Genomic DNA, 21,920 nt, shown 5'->3' with positions numbered 1-21,920 from the left:
ACGGGAAAGACTGATGTAATGGCATTGGCTGCATGTTTTATACCCCTGACGACAAGGAAGAAGTGACAGCATCTGACGCAGAAATCTGAAGACTCTGGTATTCAGGCTGGCTGAGGGCTACCTGCAGGCAGATAATCCAAATGTGATGACTGCAACAGTGAAACACGAAGAACATTGTTCCATGTTTGTTGTCCATGATCTCGCCTTCATTCTTGCTGGTTGGGTTTGGAACCGAGCATCGGTTCCGACTTGGCCATATACGAAAGCTCGAGAGCTCTCACTGGCTCAAGGCTACACTATATACCATGATGCCTAGTAGTTGTTCCTCTGATCTCGTTTGAGAAACTAAACACTAGACTATACCAACTCACGTAAAAAGAATAAACTGTGAGATGCACTGCCGCTACTCTGAAAACAGGTGTGAAGAGAGTCAGGCACCTATAGCCAATTTATAAGTTCCTCTCAATCCTCTAGAAGGGGGAAAGGAGGGTGGGTCGCAAAAATGAAGGTGAGATCATGGACAACAAACATGGAACGTTATGGTGAGTATGTAAGTTCTTTATATGTTGTCCTATCTTGCCTTCATTCTTGCTGGTTGGGACAGCGTCCCCAGCACCTTCTTCTTGGGTGGCTCAAGGGAATAAACTCTTCAGAACTGTTGATCCAAAGGAAGCCCTGTTCAGAGAGGCCACATCTACTTTGTAATGAGTGATAAAGATATGAGGATTGACCCATGTAGCAGCCACACAAACTGAGTTCAAAGGAAATTTAGCTTGGAAGGCAGTAGAAGTAGCCATGGCTCTAGTTGAATGCCTCTAACTTTTCCTGGCAACTGTTTGTTATGCAAGTTATAGACATAGGTGATGGTATCTGTGAGCCATTTTGATAAGGTGACTTTAAAACTGCAACACTTTTCCTGTTTTCTAAAAAATGAAACAAAGAGTTGGTCAGATTTTCGAAATTCTTTGGTCCTATACAAGTAAAAATGTAGTTGTCTAAGAACTTCCAACTGGTGAAGCTTGTATTCTGCTTTGTTGCCATGATTAGGGAAAAATACAGGTAACTCAATAGACTGGTTCAAAGTGGCCTCAGAACAAACTTTTGGTAGAAAGGAAGGATTTGTCCTGAGGGACACACTGTCTTTATGAAAGATCAAATATGGAGGACGGATAGACAGAGCTTGCAGTTCTGAAACTCTTCTAGCTGAGGTAATTGCTGTTAAAAAAATTGTCTTCCACGATAAGAACTTTAGTGAACACGAGGAGGCTGGTTCAAAGGGGGGGTGAAGTTAAGGCTGACAGTATCAAACTGAGGTCCCACAGAGGTGGAGGTGCTCTTAAGGGGGACCAAGAAGAAAGGTACCCCGGAGAAAAGCTTTACATAATCTGTGGGACAGGATATTCTACCCCATGTCTTCCACGTGATAATTTGAAATAGCAGCTAGTTGCACTCTTACCGTGGCTGCTGCTGCACCCTGATCAAAAATTTCTGTTAAGAATTCTAGAATCGCAGCTATAGGAGCTGTAAAAGGATCTATGTTGTTTCTGTTTGCCCAATAAGAGAACATCTTCCATTTATTCGCATAAAGTTTCCTAGTTGTACTCTTGTGCGTTGAAACTAAAATGTGCCTTACTGCCGGGGATAGATCAGGAAGCCTGGCGAAAACTGAAAGTGGAGTAACCAAGCTGTCAGCTTGAGATTTTGAAGAGAGGGGTGGCGCATCCCTGACTGATGAGTCAGAAGATCTGGCACCGGGTACAGGATCCAGGGCTCTTCCAGAAGATGGGGCCACAGGAAGGGAAACCATATTTGGCGAGGTCAGTAAGGAGCAATGAGAATTAGTTTGCAACTTAACAACTTGGCTTTCTGGAGTACCTTGGGTATTAAAGGAAACGGGGGGAAAGGCATACAGAAGTCCCGGGGGCCAATAGTGCACAAGTGCATTCCTTGAGGACTCCCCTGGATGGGGGACTAGGGCAAAGTAGCTGCTGCATTTGGTGTTGATGGATCACAGCAAGGCTGGCCCCACTTGTGAAAAATTTTGTTCGCAATCATTTGATTCAGGGACCACTCATGAGGCATAAGGTTTGCCCTGTTTAACCTGTCTGCTATTACATTGGATTTCCCTGGGATGTGCATTGCAGTCAGAAAGCGTTGAGAAGAAATTGTCCATTGCCATATCCTTTGAGCCTCCCGACATAGGGTGTAGGATTTGGTTCCCCCTTGCTTGTTGATGTACCACACCACTGACATATTGTCTGTTTGAATTGCAATAGTACCTATCGGTAGAGAGCTGTTGAATGCTTGCAATGCCAGAAGAACAGCCTTTATCTCTAGAATATTTATGTGCAAGTGGTACTCGTGTTCCTGCCTAGTCCCTTGCACAGTCTCTCCCAGATAATGCCCCCCACACCCTATCTGGAAGCGTCCGTGGTCACTGTGGCTACCAGGTGGGGGAAGTACGAATGGCCTGCCTATTGTTACCTGGTCGGAATGGAGCCACCATTGTAGAGCCTTCTTGCAGGCATTCGTGATGAGAATTTTGTGACACATAGGCAACTCCTGCATAGACCACTGGGCAAAGAGAAGCCACTGCAATATCCTCATGTGTGGATGTGCCAATGGAATCAATATGATTGTCGTTGCCATTGAACCTAGGACTTTGAGGACAAATTTGGTTTGCACTTTTTTCTTCTTGATCAGTATGGACACTTGGTGGTGTAGTGTCTGTATTCTTTCGTGAGGCAATTTTGCCACCATGTTTCTCGTGTCTAAGTCTGCCCCTGTAAAGGTAATATGCGGAGATGACAACAAGGCAGATTTTTCTAAGTTTACCGTAATACCCAGCTGTAAGCAGAGATGAACGATGGAGTCTCTTGTTCTGGTTAGTAGATGCTCGGTGGTGGTGGTCAGGAGCCAGTCGTCTAAGTATGGAAACACCCGGAATCCTTGACGTCTCAGGTGAGCCGTAACTACTGCCATGCACGTCTCCCAGCTGGAAGCATAGATATTTTCTGGATCGCCTGTCCATCTTGATATGGTAGTACGCATCCTGAAGATCTATTGAGCACATCCAATTGTCTTGATCCAAAATAGGGAGTATAGATTGCAGTGGCACCATCCAGAACTTCGTTTTCTTGATCAACTTGTTTAGTCTGCTGAGATTTAGAATTGATCTCCAGTCCCCTGTCTTTTTTGGAACTAAAAAGAACCTTGAGTAAATTCCGGATCCGACTTGGTTTGTGGGGACTTCTTGGATGGCTCTTTTTTTCCAGCAACCTTTGGATCTCTATGGTTGCTCGATCCCTTTGACCAGGTGGGATATCTGGGATGGACTTTGACGGAAGGGGTGGATGGGAGAAAGGAATGTTGTATCCCCTGGATATGATGGACTGTACCCTTTGGTCTTGAGTCAAGTCTAGCCAGGCTTTTGGGTACAGTGATAATAATCCCCCAACTGCCTCCAGAGATAGACAGGCGGGCCTCCTTTCAGGAGTGCTAGAATGGATGACCCAAGAATGGACCCCCCCTGCCACGTGGGTGGCATCTTCTGTTATTTCCCCCTCTGCCCCTGGGGGAAAATACACCAAGAGTGCCTGGCAAAGCTCCCTTGGATTTCTGGAACCACATTTTCCCACTCTTCTGGCCCTTGGGATAGGGCCTCATTGGGGCGAAAAACGTATTCCCACAGCAGAGAGAGTCTTGCCGTCCTGCTCACTCCTAGTTAGGGTCTTCTTCACTTTTGGCTCAAACAGGGACAAGCTGTCAAAAGGGGGGGGGTCAATAAAAGGAAGACTTGAAGGGTTCAGCAAACTTCACAAAGACGCATCCAGGAATGTCTCCTCAGAGCTATTCCTGTACCTGCTGCCCTACTCACTCCATCAGCCGCACAGGAGATGAGGCACATGGAGGAGTTAGTAATAGGGGTTAAGGTCGCAAGCTGAGAGTTATCTTGTCAGATGGCCCTTGAGCTGTGGCACCTTGTAGGGCATCTCCTAACTCCTTTAGGAGATCCCTCTGCAAACGAGTGAAATGGGATAGGTAGTTCAGTGACCTAAGGGTAAAGGCTGTTGAAGAAAACATACGCTTCCCGTACCTGTCTATTGTACGAGATTCCTTATTCAGCAGATGGACAGATGCAGAGGTTTCAGCTGGTTCCTTCTTGGTGGCCGCCGCAGCCACCACCATAGCATTTACCGGGACTCCTTTGGTTAGAAACTGTTTGTCCTCTGGAGCTGTGATAAATTTGTTTGGCCTCCTTGGAACTGGCTCCCTGACTCTGGAGAGCCCCATGCCTTCTGACTGACTACACTCAGCAGATGGTCGAAAGGCGGAGACACCCAAGAGGTGGAGGGTCGAGAACTAAATGCCTCTAGGTATACCAACTCAACCTCAGAAGGGGAAACGGCTTTCCAGCCATCTCTGTTTCATGATCTCTAAGATGTCTGAAAATGAGACATCCTTAAAGTCGGTATCAGACATGACAGACTCAGGGAAATCTCTGTGTTTCCACCTACACCCACGCTTCAGAGTGACCTCTTTGTGGGGATGTTCTGGAGAAGTTTTGGAAGAGGGTTTCACCCATTGTGGCATCCTGACCCCCAGATCCGGCCCCCAGACCCCTCGAAAGACTACAGCATTGAGGTGGTTGGAGCTGAGTTCGGCACCGAAACTTCCGGAATGGACTTCGGAAACGAAGATTCCACCACAAGGACTTCCAGACACTCTGGCTCTGAACTCAACTGAATCGGAGAAGGAACCGAAGGTAAAGACACTACTGGAGTCTGCTCCATGACCTTCTGGGCTGCGCTGGAGAGAATTTTTGCTAAGGCCAGTGTACAAAGCAACTTTCTAACCACTCAGTCCCCATCATCGTCCGAAAGGCTCCAAGAGGAACGGGAAGACTTGTGGCTATCAGCCACCGATTGAAGTAAAGGAGACTTGTGGCACCGACCGAATTGGCTCCAATGATGGTGACCAGCTCCTTTTCTGACTACTTGACGACTCCGAAGACACAATTGGAGCCGAAGTAGGCTTGTCTCTGTCAGAACCGCTAGGTGTCGGGTCCGAAAGAATAGGCTTATGTTTTTTCGATGACTCCAAACCTAGAGCCGAAGAAGTTTTTGGAGGTTTGTCTGCAGATTTTGAGGCCTGACTGCCTTCAGATGCTGTATCAAAGGGTCCCTTTAATAAACCCCTAAGAATAAGCTCGTTTCTCTGTTCCTGCAGGACCCTGGAACTGAACCCATGACAGATCGAACAGGAATCCTGCAGGTGGATGGTGCCTAGACAGTACACACAGCTGGTGTGACCGTCAGTAATAGACATTTTTTGTCTGCACGGGTCACACTGTTTTAATCCTGACTGTTTTGACATCCTGACTAATAACGACCACTAACTAAAGGTCAAGAAAAAGAAATTGGTTCACTAGCAAAAAAAACCCCTCACAGTAAGGTAAAGTAAGAAACTATATTAATTATTATTATTTTTAGAGGTTATAAAAGGGGTTAAGAAAAAAAAAAAAAAAGGTTAGGAACAAAGTTGGAGGAGGGTCTCGAACTTAAACAACACACTCCTCTAACTGAGGAGACGCCTCTAACTAAAAATGGCGAAAGAGGGAGAGAGAAAAAAAGGGCCCTCTAACTTAAACAGGCTAAAGAGATCGTGAAGGGAATCCTCTAAAACGGATTCCTCCGGACAGTGCCAATAGTAGGTGGAAGGAAAAAAGGGGAAGAAAGAACTAAAAACGGTTAGAAACTTACTACAAATAACAATATATATGCAAAAAAGAAAGTCACTTAGCCTGAGCCAGCGAAGAGCAATCCCGAAGCTGCAAGCGGCAAACGTGATCTGTGGAATAACCGTTAGGCATCATTGTATATAGTGTAGACTCCAGCCAGTGAGAGCTCTCAAGCTTTAGTATACGGCCGAGTCGAACCCAACCAGCAAGAATGAAGGTGAGATAGGACGACATAACATCAATTGTTTTGTTGTCCTGTGCTTCTGCACCCTCTCTCCATCTTCTTGACACTGTGCATTTTCTCTGTGTAGAGCCTGAAATGGTTTGCAATGTGATAAGCTCGCTCTCTCATTTTTTTACCCCAGAAAGTACAGCAGTGAACAGATGGGTTTAAGTACAGTTACATCTCCATCTTCAGGAGTAAACATGATTTTTGAAGGGATAAACCAGTTCATGATAAAAACTAAAATGGTTCCCATCAAATAAAATCATTAAGATGCAAGCGCCTTTATGCAGATATGGTGACTAGATAATGTGCTTCCAATAAGGAAACATCAGATCTGCCAAAACAGCTGGTATGAATGGAGATTGGGAACTTAGATTGAAAAGCTCATATAAGAAGAGGATTCTTCAAAAGTGGGCAAAATGCAGAACCCCTTTGAGAAACTGCTTAATCAGCCAGTGCCCCCTGCAATTTCATGATGGGCAAGAGATGTCACAAACATGCATCTTGGCCATGAAACAAGGAAGACACTAGTGATAAAGGTGTCTGGTAAATACCAACACCTCCAGGCTGAGGAGGCATAGAAAACTTTTGCTCCAAAACATAGATCATCTTTCAACTGAAGTGTATCTGATGAGTAGAATGTTTTCTGGTGGTTTCACTAGCCTACAATTTCCACCTTGGAAAGTTTAGTAGGAGATCTAAATGAAAAGCAGGATATTACGTTGGAGCCAAATGTCACCCCAACAATATCATGGACACCAGCAAGACAGGAAAGCTGGATGGTAAGAGGTTAGACACTGATCAGGAAAGCCAGGGGTATGACTTTTTGGGCAAGAACAAGCAATGCTATAAAGTGGCCATCTATGCACTGATAAAGCAATACTTTAAATGCAGCTCAGAATAAACCTTTCCAGGTTTACAGAGACCCTTTCTCCACAGAGTTTGCATTCAGCAAGCCAAATATGCTACCAGAGTCTCTCTCAAAGTTACAAGAGTCAGTCTTCCAAGTAAGGGAACACATGCAGGTCCTTCTCCAGCAATGTCTCCACCTCCACAGCTAAGTTAGCACCTTATTAAATACTCTGGGCATACCAATCTGCAATGAAAGTGATGCTCACACACAGCCAACAGGATTATTCTCTGCAAATTTTACACAATAATGTGCAGGCATCCATTTTATCCAGTGACACCATCTATTCTACTTGCTAGCAGCAAAGTCATGACTGTCTAGAAAGTCAACATGCATACTTAATACTCAATATACCTGTTGCACTCAGAGGTTCAAAATGGGACAGAAAACTCTTCCCCCACTGAAAACCAAAAACTCTGGTCTCCTGTTGAAGATAGGGTCTCTATAGACGCTTTGAAGACTACAGCCTGGGGCCTGTCCAAAGTGCTCTAGACAGATCACTTGCTCCCCGAGAGAAGAAACCTAAGAATTCTAAGATGTGCTTCTCTGCAAGCATGCTGTGAGCCTACCCATCTTTGGCGATTCTCCATTCTAATCAAACCCAGAAAACCACTGCACCCCGATGAATAGTCCTAGACAATAGTCAGAATTGCAACTATTGGGCTGATGAGCTCACCCGCTTAAGTTTCTTGGCCAGAAGAGCAAGAGGAGGCAGGAATGTGTGAAGCTTGGTGACACCAATCCTCATACAACGTGGGTGATTCTTCCTTGAGAACTGAAATGACCTGTCATAGGGACCCTCTAAAGTTAACACCTATTTCCTCAATCACTTTCTTAGAATTTTATTCAAATAAAGATCATCTCGGAAGAAGTCATTAAGAACAGTCTGAGCTAATTTCTGAAAAGAACCGTCAACCGTGCCATCCTTTTCAAGCACATGCGCAAGTGTGCTGTCTTAACTATATCATCTAAAAGTGCAGTAGTTCAATGAACTCCCACCGCAGAAGCCATAAGTAAAGGTGTGGATCACTCCTTCATTAAATCCTAAAATCATAGTTACCAGCTTTTAAATTTTTTGGGGGGGGCCGCTCAACAATGGCCAGTCCATATAAAATCCCTCTAAAGAAGGGGCCATCTGGAGGTGGGAGGAATATAGGAGGAAAGACCCATTATTTTCAACCACCTTTAAGAAGGAAGCCTGTGGGACCTCTAAGCTAATCCTTAGGACACAGAAGGCCAGCCCAGTCCCAGCCTCAGGATGGAGCTTGCGTGTTGAGTGCCAAATAAAGGAGTGCCAGAGGTCATGCAAGAAGGTCTCAATACTAGCAGAAGCTGCCTGGAAGACATTCACTTTGAGGTGGGTGTGACCTATGCCTAGTCTCCAACCACTTCACTCCCTCTTGATGCATAGGCACCATCATGGGATCACATGAAGGATGTTACTGTTGATCCCTGCAATGAACACCTTCAATCATTACTATCTTAACTGAAATCAGGTGACAGTCTAGCTTCTCACTCCTCTGCTTCTAGCAGATGGACTGAAACACTGGCAATTACAGCACAGTTTGATGTTGCAATCCTCAGTGAGATAATAAAAATGATACTTGTAAATACTGTGTTGTGCTTGTCATATTCCTGGAGACTGTATTTGGGAAATCTAATGAATGATTTATTAGTGACTTATACATCTGGGAAATAAACACTGACCTCAGAGGCTGTATAGTTAGAGACAGGTGTGGATGCAAAGCCCCTTGTATTGATCATTTTTAACTTACTTTTGGAGTTGTGCAGTATTTCTTTCTCTCACTGATATGGGGCATCATTGCTCTGGGCTTAATTTCTGTAATAGGGAGACTTACAGCATATAATATAGAGATCACAGGAACATTTTAAAAGCTTTAGCTTTCTAGACATCAAACTTTCCCACAGCACCAAGCTGTAAGTGGCAAAAAATGGGTAGAACATGAACTAGGTGCACAGTCTTAGCCTGATATGCAACACCATAATGTGCACCTGCAGGTGGTCTGTATACTCCCCCCCCCCCCAAAAAAAAAAAAGATATAGGCCCAAGAGCTGTTAGGCTGTGGATAGTACACAAGGAAATCAAAATAATCAGTTGTCAAAAACACTGAAACAATGAGAATACACAGGCTCTTCTACTTTTAAGTTCATAGTTTTCCAGAAAAGTAAATTTTCAGCAAAATGTTTTGCAATTTAGATATCTTAGCTTTGTACTATTTTAACCAGGAATCATGTTAAGCCATTACAAAATGAAGCTGTTTTAATGATTTGCTGGTGCTCTCAGTATTTAGTGTGAAATTATGGAAATATAAAGGCTAGAGGACTACTCTGCTAAATGTAATATAGAGTAACTTGTCTCGTGAAGTGGTCAATATTAATATTCTTCACCTCTGGATGAAAACAAGAAAGTAATCAGAACAGTTAACACCCGAATACTAAATTACTCACCTTTACTGAAAGTGTAGGGATAATACTCAAAGCAGAGTGAACACTGTACTAATTTAGGGTGCTAAACTGAGGTCAGAAATGAGCTGCCATTCGTTTGGGGTCTGTGAAGCTAAATCATCCCTTCAGGTTGCTACTCCAATTATCATCCATAATATGGATACCCTCTCCATTAATCTTTCTACTAACCATGATTTCTGCAGTGCTATTTGTTCATATGGTCATAGGAAAGTACTAGACAGGCTGTCCTTGTGGGCCATTTTAAACCTATGCTAATTTCTCTCTCTATTTTTCACATACTGGCACAAGAAGAAGCAAAATGCATAAAAGATGCATTGAAAAGGCAATTATGGTACTTTCTTTAATCAAGTGACACTAATTAACCTCATGTAATCTTGTTTTATGTAACCAGGGGGATACAGAAAATGTTCTTTGCTTGTTCAATAGGATAGATAATTGAAACAACGAGGTAGGAAAAAAAGCAGAGATCTTACATAAACTACTTAAAAGTAAAATTAATAATGATCAAACATATCTGTTTAAGTTTTATTGGACAAGCTCATCACTATATAGCTCTCTGGGGAAAAACTTGCACACAAATACATACAGAGATTTAATCGACTGCTTGGAGGACAAATGGAGTGTAGTAGGGCAATCCGTATTCTGCTGTTCGAAGGAACTCTGTTTCAGCATTTAATAAAAATGTGAAATTCCTGTAATAAAGTCAGCAACAGCTGCTGGACAATTTCTAAAAATGACTTAATGAGAAGTAGGTGATGGATGTCACCTGCTACAGGGCCTTGTGGGCCACAAATTACACCAAGTACTTCTAAGCTGAACAGAATATCCAGTAAAAGGCACAACTGTAATTTTATTTTTAAAGCTGTCAGCAATACCTCAGGTCTTATTCATTCACAGCTTCCAACACACACAGCATCAGTAGCATCATGGGCAAGTCTAAGGCTATGACTATACATCCTGTTTGAAGAATCAGAGGTTTTGGACTTTCAGATGTGAATTCATCAGTTTAGCCACTGTAGCAGAAGCTCAGTTTGATAAGGAAACCAGATACCATACCAGAAAGGTCATTTAATGACTTCATTGCCTGTGCTGCAAAAATAAAAAGTAAAAATGCTCTGTTCTCTGCCCTGCCTAGAATACTATACTCTCAGTGGAAGCATAACTGTCAGATGTTTTCGATGGTGTGATTTTGCTTGTGCAGCTTAAGCCACCACAGGGTTTGCTGTGGATTCAGAGTGATCTGCTGGACTTGTATAAATGCAAGTAGTATCCAGGTGATTCCAGTTAAAGAAAATAATCCTAAAAGCTGTTGATTCTTTGCAGGGGGTGAGGGGGGCACAAGGGCTACTCCAAAGGTTCTGGAGACCAAGTAATTTGGAATAACTGTTAGAGGACAACTTAAAAGCTTTTTATGCTAATTATAACCTCCCGATGATAATGCCTGTTATGATGAACTAGAGGATAGAGTAGTCATGTGGTCATAATCAATGTCCAATAAGTATGATAATCAAATTTGTGCTAAGCAGAATTCTGTCCAAGGAAAGCCAAATTCAAGACAGAGGATTATTCTAATTTTCTCTTCTTGTCAGTTCACTGCAGTGGCTGGATTTCTGTCTGAGGCCGAATACCAGTCTAACATTCTTCCAACAAGTATACGCAAAGCGACTTTTGTATAGTGGACATCACTAGACCTGAAGGAAATAAAGTCCAACAACTTTCCAAGATTTTGCAAAGTTTTGTTTGACATTCTTTCAATGACTATACTGAATGGGACTTTTGTGCAGTGGTAGTGGTGCAGCGGTAGCGTTGTCGCCTCACAGCAAGGCAATGTCTCATTTGATTCTCAGCTAGAGCATCTTCTTTGTGGAGGCATGCGTGAATGGGCGTGCCTTCGTTGAAGGTTGTGCGTCAAGGGCTGGTAACTCGGCATGTAAAAATCCACTACCAAACATTAGAGGACCGGAGTTCCACTGTGGCGACCCCTAACCGGGATTAGCCGAAAGACACAAAGTACAGTTTTGTACCTACCATAAATGTAGATGTTAGAGTGTCATCACATCCTGTCATCAGGCGGTCCCGCAGTCAGCTGGAATTCCAAAGTCTCGGTCCGGCGTTGGTTGTTGTCGCTTCTTCCCCGACATCAGTGCGTCAGGGGTATAAATAATGCAACAGAGGCCATTTTCTTCAGTTTTTCTTGCCCCAGATGTCAGGTGCCCCCAAAAAGGTGGTCAGTAATTAGTACCAAATTGAGTAAACTTGCACAAACACAAAATCCCTTCAGCTATAAGCAAATACATCAGGAAGGTATTGAAGAGATTTAGCCAGTAGGTCAGAGGGGATGGAGGGAGGGTAACCTGGATTGCAGCAGGGTGTACACTCGAACATCTACATTTATGGTATGTACAAAACTGTACTATGTTCATCGTGTTACCCTGCTGCAGTCATCACACTTGGGTTGAATCCCAAAGCTAAGGATGGGTGGAGGTATCACTGAGGGTTAGAGGAGGCTAGAAGGCCCTGCAGAACTGCAGTGGTGAAGCCCGCCGTGGTCTTAGAGTAAAATGGTAAGTGATAGTGTTTGGTAAAGGTAAAGGTGTGTACTGAACTCCAAGTTGCAGCTTCCAAAATCTCCTTGGTTGGAACCCCCCTGAGAAAGGCTGTAGAAGTAGCTGTTGCCCTGGTAGAGTGGGTGTAGCAAAAACGTATGCAATGACCTATCCATTTGGAAATGGTTTGCTTTGATATAGCCTTCCCTTGAGAAGCTGTAGCATAGGATACAAAGAGCTGGTCAGATTTTCTGAAAGCCTTAGTTTTGTCCAAGTAGTAACGAAGTTGCCTGTGAATGTCCAAGGAATGCAGGAGTCTCTCACCTTTGTTCTGTGGATTTGGGAAGAAGGTGGGTAAGTGGATGGTTTGATTTAAAGCCACACTGGAAACCACCTTAGGGTTTCTCTATGAACTAATCCTTCCTTTATGCCTGTCTTGATGAAAAATGAGGAAAGGTTCCACTGCCATTAGTGCCTGTAGCTCTGAGACTCTTCTAGCTGTAGTTATTGCTAGCAGCAGGGCAGTCTTCCATTATAGGAACTGAAGATCTGCAGAGAAAGCTGGTTCAAAGGGAGGTAGCGTTAGTTTTTCCAAAACAAAATTGAGGTCCCATATTGGTGTAGGTGCTCTCCTGGGGGGGGGTTAATGTTTTTTGCCCCTCTGAGGAACTGCCTTAGAAGCAGATGCGAAAATAAGGGTGGATCTGTGTTGTAGTGGGCCGAAATAGCTGAAGCATGGATTTTAATGGAGGAGAAAGAAAGTCCTTTGTGCAACATCTCAGTTAAATACTGTAGAATGTGAGGCATGTGAGGCTGAATTGTGTCTTGGCCTTTAGACTGGTTCCAGGCACAAAACCTTTTCCATTTGTCCGAATAAGCCTTCCTGGTGCTTGGCCTCCTAGCTTCCAGAATAACATCCATAACTGCTTGGGAAAGAGGAGCTGGCTGGATGCTTAGTTGATTTGCCATGCAGCCAGATTTAAGGTTTTGAGCTGGCTGTGAAGAATCTGATTGTTTTGTTGTGTGAGTAAATGGGAAATTTGTGGTAATATCCATGGTGCGTCGTGGGCCATATTCCTCAATAGCGGATACCAGTGCTGGCGTGGCCAGTCTGGGGCTATGAGAATCAGTCGAGGTCTCTCCTTTTTGACTTCCAGAAGTACCTTTGTGAGGAGAGGCAATGGAGGGAAGGCATATACTGTCAGGTTTTTCCAGTGCGTCCACTTTCCACGCTTGATGGTGAAGTGCCCTTGTACAAAATTTTGTTAGTTGATAGTTTTGAGGGCTGGCAAACAGGTCTATGTCTGGAAGGCCCCATTTTTGAGTTATCATTGTAAATACTTGTGGATCTAGTTTCCACTCGTGGGGATCCATGATGTTTCTGCTGAGGTCGTCTGCCAATGTATTCTTCTGTCCTGGCAGGAATTGAGCTTGTAACTGAACTTGGTAAGCCAGAGCTGTGTTCCATAAGGTCATTGCTTGCCTGCACAGAGGGTAGGAGTGGGCACCCCCTTGTTTGTTTATGTACCACATTACTGTGGTGTTGTCCGTCTTTATTGTCAGTTGTCCTGGATGTAATAGATCCTTGAAGGCTGTCAGAGCTTTCTGTACAGCTAGCATCTCTTTTTGATTGATGTGCAGATTCCTTTGATCTGCAGTCCATACGCCTTGAACGCACTGTCCTGCCATGTGAGCCCCCCAGGCATAATCTGATGCATCTGTTGCGATAGTTTGCCTGGCTGGGGGCAAGTTGAAAGGCTGACCCTTGTTGAGGTGACATGCCTGTGACCACCATAGAAACTCCTGTTGTAGGCAGGGAATGAGAGATATCATTGTGTCCAAGCTGTGGCTGTGTTGAGACCATACGCTTTTTAGGTAACACTGTAATTTCCTCATATGCAGCTTAGCAAATGGTATTAGTAGTATGCAAGATGCCATGAAGCCCAAGGCCTGCAGAATTTTTCTTGCAGTTAATTGGGCCTTTGTTGCCATTGTTTTGAAATATTGAGTCAGTTGTAGTTGTTTGTCTGGCGTCAGATAAGGCTTCTGGCCCGTTGTATTCAAGCTGGCACCCAGGAATGTCATATTTTGTGAGGGTACTAGTTTTGACTTCATTTCGTTTACTGTGTACCCCAGGCAATTTAGTAGATGTTTCACAAAAAACAGATGATGTAATAGAATGTCCTTGCTTTCTGCTTGGATGAGGCAGTCGTCCAGGTATGGGTATATTTGAATTCCTCTTTGTCTGCAGTATGCAATTACTGGTGCCAGGCATTTTGTGAAGACTCTGGGTGCAGTAGATAAGCCAAAGAACAGTGCAGAGAATTGGTAATGGGTTGAACCTGCAATGAAACGGAGGTATCTTCTGCAACCTTGTCTGATAGGGACATGCAGGTATGCCTCCTTGAGGTCCAACTTTACTAGCCATGCTTCCTTGCCCAACATGGGAAGAAGCTGCTGTAGTGTTAGCATCTTGAATTTGGGTACTTGCAAGTAGGTGTTTAGAATTGAAAGGTCCAGAATTGGTCTCCAGGCATTGTCCTTTATGGGCACTAGAAAAAGTCTTGAGTAAAATCCTTGACCTTACTCTTGAGTAGGTACCAATTGAATGGCTCTCATGTCCATGAGAGCTGTAATTTGTTTTTGTGCCTCTGCCCATTGATTTTGTGGCAGGTTTGGCATTCCTCTTTTCATTGGCAAGGTGTGAAAATGGAATCTGTATCCTCGTAAAATTATGTCTAGGACCCATTTGTCCTTTTTGACAATGTGCCAGTTGTCTGAAAAAAGTGCGAGTTTTCCTCCCAAGGGGGCTGCCAAGAGAGTGTTGCTTGGCCAGATGAGGTGCAAGTCATTGAGTTTGCCTTCTGGTAGATTGGGACCTGTCTTCTCCTCCCTTCTGTGTTGTAGTGCCCCATTGGCGAGGTTTGTACTGGGCTTGTGGTTGTCCTCTGCCCCTTGGGCGTCTGTATTTACCCCTCTGTGGTCTGTCTGTAGCTGGAAAGGACCAATTTTTTGTTGGCCAGTTTCTGCTGAAGCGAGGGGGCTGTACCTGTAGGAAATCTTTGACTGTCTGCATAGATTTTGCCTTGTCCTCCATTTTCTTTAAGACTTCTGCTTTAACTCCAAAAAGAACATCCTGCTGTAAGGGAGCACCTAGAAGTTTTGCTTTAACATGATCAGGTAGAGTTTGTTCCTTTAACCAAGCATGCCTACTTATAACAGACCCAGTGACAGCTGCTCTGCAGGAGGCCTCCAAAGAATCAAACCCACATTGTAAGGTATGTTTGCCCACCTGCTCAGTGGCATGCAGCAGATCCTGCATTTCTTTCAATTCAGATTGTTGAGGGAGAGTGGTCATTTTTTTGCTTTAACTGAGAGATTAGAAATTGCTGATACTTAAGCATGTGAAATTGGCAATTTAGTGCCCTCATAGCTAGAGTGGCTGAGGTGTAAACCTTTTTCCCCCACCTGTCTAGTGCTCTGGAATCCCTCTCAGAAGGTACAGGATTTTTAGTCATAGAAGCCTTAGCCCCCTTGGGACCCTGGGAGATTGTCTCTGGGTCAGCAACAGGGCTTTTGTAAAGAAATTTGTGGGAATCAGGCACTCTATAATATCTGTCAGGCTTATCCGGAGCAGGAGGAAGAGAATCAGGGTTAAAACTGGATTCTAAGTAATCATCATTCACAATGTCTAAAACTGGTGGGATGGCAAGTGGTCTGTGTTGGGGGAGTAAAAGAAACTCTCTGAGCCTTTTCTTCGAGTCAGAGTAGTCCTGACCTTCCCAGTGAAATGTTCCCTCATAGTGTGTAAAGTTTCCCCAAAGGAGTAGACTTCAGGAGGAGAAGCTGAGGGAATGGAATCCTCAGCATCAGAATCTTCATAAGGGGAGAAAGAGTAATCTTGGTCCTCAGAGGAGTCTGAAGAAATGGACACTTGTTCAGAGGATGCATAATCTTCCTCTTGTCTAGGCCTTTTGTCAGGAGGGGGCTGGTAACCCCTGATTAAAGTGATCAAATCTTCAGCCATTTTGAGCATCTGTTTCTTAGGCATGGGGCCTTGAACAGGGGACTGAAGTGCAGTCTTTTTAGATTTAATAGGAGTCTTCGTCTTAGAAAACGATTTAATGGTGAGCGTAGTCGGTCTGAAAACGCCTTCAGAAACCGATGGCGTTTCTGCGGCACAGACATCTTTTTCAGCAATGTCGTTGGTAGGGCCTGCACTAAATGGCTGCGTCGGGCTGGTACATTCCGTCAAAAATTCTGAAGCGGTCTCAGGTTCCAGATCTGCAGTAGTCAGGGGCTGTGTTGGAGCCTCACTGAGGACCGGAGAACCGGAGACCGGGCCAGTGGAGGCCTCGGAATCTGGCTTAGGCCTGGGCTGTCTGTCCTTATCCTTGCGTTTTTTCTGCACGCCGGTAGTCAGTTGCTCCGACGGCATGGTGTAGTTAAATTTCCGACCGAAGTAGTGTCATGCAAAATCAAAGCGTCTTTTAATAGTACACTTATTAAACCTAGCACAAAAACGACAACTAGTGACGTCGTGGTCTGGACCTAGGCAAGGTATGCAATAAGAATGAAAATCCTTATGAGGTATTTGCTTCCCACAAGAAATACAATTATTAACTTTTTCTGACATCGGTCTGAGGCAAGAAAAGTTTCCCCAATGGGGTACTTAGCTTTATAGAAGACTTCGGTCTGAAATTTGAATTTGAAAATTGAATTTGAAAATCTCAGTAGTCAGCCGAAGGGCACTTGCGAACTGCTTCTGCTTCGGGCACCGTGCGGCAAGAAAGACTGAAGAAAATGGTGTCGGTTGCATTCTTTATACCCCTGACGCACTGACGTCAGGGAAGAAGTGACAGCAACCGACGCCAGACCAAGACTTTGGAATTCCAGCCGACTGCGGGACCGCCTGACGACAGGATAACCCAAGTGTGATGACTGCAGCAGGGTAACACGATGAACATCAACAAAACTACACAAGAAAAAATAGAGATGGATGGCTAAGAAATGATGTCCCATACACACTGCACCTATGGCAAATGGTCATAATCCAATCACTGGTATATGTGAAGGTTCTTTAGGTGGCAAACTATTCAAACATAAATAAGGATTCTCTGACCATTAAGTGGGACTTGTTTAGGTTGGTTAGAAGTACTGATCAGGAAGATGGTCTTGCTTCAGATACCAATGACAGAGTCAACTGTTACAAAATGTAAAGAATGATCCTCTGTGACAAATAAGCAGTCTCAGTAGTCTGCCCTGGGTGCTGCTCAGAAGCGGTAAATGGCTCATCATGTACATCTGCCTTCTGCTACTGCAAGCATTCTGGGATGTGGCGGCAGACACATGCAAGGTGAACCTGAAGCTACCTATTATGCCTGCATTTCCTTTTGTGTCCTCTGCCTCATTCAAGAAAGCATCCTATATATATATATATATATATATATATATATATATATATATATATATATATATATATATATATATATATATACATATATATATATATATATATATATATATATATATATATATATATATATATATATATATATATATATATATATATATATATATATATATATATATATATATATATATATATATATATATATATATATATATATGTATATATATATATATATATATATATATATATATATATATATATATATATATATATATATATATATATATATATATATATATATATATATATATATATATATATATATATATATATATATATATATATATATATATATATATATATATATATATATATATATATATATATATATATATATATATATATATATATACATATATATATATATATATATATATATATATATATATACATATATATATATATATATACATATATATACATATATATACATATATATATATATATATATATATATATATATATATATATATATATATATACATATATATAAAATGTATATCAACTTCAGGAATGTGTAATTCTGAAAACACCACTTTCTCTGAAAATATTTAGCTGAAAATCACTTCCAGCTATATATTTTGTTTGAATTAGTTTTCTACAGTAGAGCACTGATCTCCATAGACACGTTTAAGACCCAGCTCAGGAGCGGTGTCTGGTTAACTGACTTGCTTAGAGTAACATAGTTAGGCAATGGAGGCTAAGGAAATCATACTTTATGCCAAATTAATACAGAAAACAGCTCATTGACAGCTCCTTAATTACTCAAAGCCAACTGCCAGACAGTAGTGGAGAATTCCCTTTTCTCCACTGGCGTTTGACCTTGGAAGAGGTATATATAAGTTTGGGGGGGGGTATGGGGGCTGTCTGCCTGAAAAGAAAAAAATGTTTTCAAGTTTGCTGAAACGAGATTCAGCGAAAGTGCTGTTGATCTACTGAAATGAATCAAACAACTTCCTCCATTATATTCTGTTTCTTTTGTTAAACAGACACCAACAGAACTTCAAATATTTCAGCAATTCTATTAGAATATTTAGCCAAGATGCACGGGTGCTAGCCTTTTGCTTAAACTCAAAAGGCAATCACCACAGAATTCCCTATGAGGCGGTTTGCTTACTACAGTAATAGATTTTACTAGTAAGCATATTTGTTATTCAGACTTTTAACACAAAAGAATGAATGTACAGCTACAAAGCCAGGTACATTTTAAATCTTAACATTTCAGTACTCTGATATCTTAAAAACTGAACAAAGCAGTCAAAAATAAACCAATGACTTTGAGGTCCTCAGTAAACAGCAGCTAGGACTCAACTAAGAGTATTTTCTTTCATCTTCTCTACAGCCCTGACATCAGAAAGGATTCACACAAAGAGAGCTGTTATTTCTCTAGTCTGCGATTACTGCAATAAGACCTCAATTTTAGTCAGATCACGTTTCCCCAACTTAAATAATTACAGTTGTTTTCATGAACAAGATTCTGGACTACTAATTATAAAAGTAAAGGAAGCAAAATTCTATACATAAGATCTCTTGAAAGTATACAGTTTCACTTTACCGGTCAGAAACCAAAATCAACCTGGAGAAGCAGTTTTGACAGGATGGAAAGAAGAAGCAGGAATCCTGGAGTTCAAGAACGGAGGCAACAAGTAGAGTTCGCTTTCCATTCATGCAATCCCTGGGAATTCTGGGAGGGAGAAAAAAGTTGCTAGTGTTACAGATCTGAAGTATCATTAAATACTTTCTTCATTTTGTTGTACTTTTACGATCAGAAAAAAAACTGCTGCTTTCTCATCCTGGGTGCCATCTGATAATGCCTTTGCTACTAATCTCCCAGCTACAAAGAACTTCCCATCTCCGGATTGAGGAAGACTAGCAAGCTTACATTCTTCTTCAGAGCCAAACTTCAAATACAGTATATAGACTGCAAAATACTACTTTATTTAGTTGTCCTTTACTAACTGGGAAAGTCTGACTGAGCTAATGGCTCATTTCCAGCTGAGGTCTGGGCAGCAAAGCTCCGCAACAGACTCAAACATTTAACCAGTAGTGGAGTAACTATATGCAAAGGAAGAATTTTCTGCAACAGACGAAATATTTTACAATGAGCTGAGGAGAAAGGCTCAACAAAAACATGTATAAAAAGACATTTTACAGTAGCTGATAAGTAATTGTATGCAAGGGGAAAAAATCCCCACAACAGATAAAACAGATTGAAATACATTTACAGAAATATTAAGAATACAGTATGTTCTGCATGTAGCAAGGCACACTGCAGAAGTAAATAACTTATGTCAAGCAAACTAATAACAGTTTTTCAAAATATTGACTACATTTCTAATAACGTATGGAACTGAAAAATAAGAATATTCTGCTGCCAAAACAGAACAGCATGAGATGAGGAGAGGTAATTAGCAGGAGGGAAAATTAAGCGCACGGGGAAAGATGCTATTAAAAAAAGGAGAATGATATAGAAGAAAGCTAAAGAAAGTAAAAAATAGCAGGTGCTAGCTGAGGAGGTAGAACAGCGTACATTCATAGTGTGGTGTCATTAAAATGAGAGCTTTTTTTGATGTGAAGTCATTACTACCTGCTAGAATATGGAGGGGTTAGTGAATTAAAGGGACGGCACAGTGGTTAGCTTTGTCGCCTCAGAGCAAGAGGTTCTCCGGTTCGATTCTCGACTGGGGTGTCCTCTGTGCGGAGTCTGCATGTCCTTCCTGCGTTTGTGTGAGTTTCCTCTGGGTGCTTCGGTTTCCTCCCACTTCCAAAGATATGCAGCAGGTGGACTGCATACTCTAAACTGGCCCTAGGTGTGAATGTGGTGTGCCTGACCCCATGTGCAAACATGGGAGGAGGGTTGGATGCTGGGCTAGCAACCCGAAATCAGTAAAGATCGTAATTGTTACGGAAATGATGAGTGGCTGGAGAATGCTCATTGCACAATGTGCTGGATGGCACAGAGAGGGAGGAGAGAGAGAATTTAGAGTGAGAAAGGCATGGTTATAGTGAGTAGGGGGTCATGCATCTGTTTTGAGGGTTGTGCATGTGCAGTTTCATATGTCAGATAGATACATTTTTAGACTGGACTTGAACTTGGAAAGCTTGTTAATATGTTTAAGGGATGAGAGGATAGAGTTCCAAACTTATCCTTTCAAGCTGCCTCCCCAGTGGCATACAGTGATAAAGCTCCAACTACGACTCAGGTAATCAGAATACAAATAGCAGTTCATGCCTATACTTAGGGGTGGGGTGTTGGAAGCATGGTGAGCAGCTGACTTTGGAGCCTGCACGTGGAAGAGGAACATGCCATATGCAGATCTCCTACATGGGAGACTAACCCGTTGTGGCTATACTGGGAAGCTTGCCTTGAGACTGACAGGACAACAAGGTGCTGCCAAGGGCAGTGTGAAGTCAGCAGTGAGCGTAATGAAAGAAAGGCCATGTAGCTGGAGCACCTCTTATACTTCTTTTAAAACTGCTTAATCATATATTGTTGTTTAATTAAACCACATTACATGAAGCCAGCCAGGCTTAACTCCCTGCATTAATCTTTCTTCCATTTCACTCAATTTTCTACCAGCCCACATACCCATCATTGTTCTCTCCTCGAGATCTCCTAGGTAGTCTTCACTAGTGTCAACTCTTTCTTTTCTCTTTCTGCCACATCTTTTTTCCTTTTCCTTTCCATTCTCAACTTTATCTGTAATACCACACAAAGAATAAGACATTCAGCTCATTTCTCAATCTCCAGATCTTCTACCTGCTGAACGTTTTCCCCAGAATGATTTGATTCACTACTCATCTTTCTCTTCTCTTCTCTTTCCCCTTCTATTTTTGATATTTTCCCATCTGCACTGTACATTTATTCACATCAATGGCTGTCATTTCCTTTTTAGATATACTATTAAAACTCAGATTTGATGCAAGATATTTGTGCTATATAGGTTTAAATGAGCATGATTTTATGAACACAAGGAGTAATGTTTCAAGTTTCTAAAATGTAACATATCAAATGTATGCATAGGTACTTTAATTTGCCAAACTTACCGTTTTGTCCTTATAACTTAAGTTATTTCTTCCAAGTGAATCATCTGAATTATAGATCTGTCTGCTTCTGGCTCAAATTCATGGATGAAAAGGTACCTTGAACAATTCTGCTTACCTGGAAAATAAAACAAAGTAAGTAATCTATTTTATTACTGGAAGATAATTAATTGACAATAATTAGCTAATGCCAGGAAAGGTAGGACCTTGCAGAAATCAGAAGCGTCCAAGAGATTTTCGGGGCGCATATGTACACCACCTATAGTTTTATATGAAAAATGGACATGTAACCTGCTGATGCACAGCACACTTGTGAAGTTGTATGCTGACTGCACTCCTCCCAACAGGAACCAAGCCAATCCTTCACTGCTATTGCAGAGCTGTTCTACATCATCTGGTGATGCAGATAATTTCCTCACAGATCACAGCATGCCTCTAGCAAAGTAAAACCTTGGGGGAGGCTTAAATGCAACAACTGGTACAAGCAACCCCCC

The 21,920-nt window shown here is 42.2% G+C and overlaps 1 protein-coding gene across 2 annotated transcripts in view; it reads right to left on the bottom strand.

Annotated features, from left to right (window-relative positions):
* DDIAS (DNA damage induced apoptosis suppressor) overlaps positions 1–21,920 on the bottom strand; it is a 189,563-nt gene that overhangs the window by 59,343 nt on the left and 108,300 nt on the right. Inside the window, exons 2-3 of one of the 2 annotated variants that reach the window (XM_044071209.1) lie at positions 21,430–21,544; positions 18,959–19,066 (exon numbers count right to left, since the gene is read on the bottom strand). In XM_044071209.1, the coding sequence (XP_043927144.1) occupies positions 18,959–19,050 (92 nt within the window). In that variant the 5' untranslated portion in view covers positions 19,051–19,066; positions 21,430–21,544. Of the gene's footprint in view, positions 1–18,937; positions 19,067–21,429; positions 21,545–21,920 lie in introns of both variants that reach the window. The other variant, XM_044071208.1, reaches the window with a different exon arrangement.

This window comes from Protopterus annectens, chromosome 5.part0 (assembly GCF_019279795.1).
Source record: "Protopterus annectens isolate FY-2018-M chromosome 5.part0, PAN1.0, whole genome shotgun sequence".
NCBI classification, from domain to species: domain Eukaryota; kingdom Metazoa; phylum Chordata; order Ceratodontiformes; family Protopteridae; genus Protopterus; species Protopterus annectens.
Note: the sequence above shows the minus strand (reverse complement) of the source record. Positions and strands in the feature narration are given on the sequence as shown.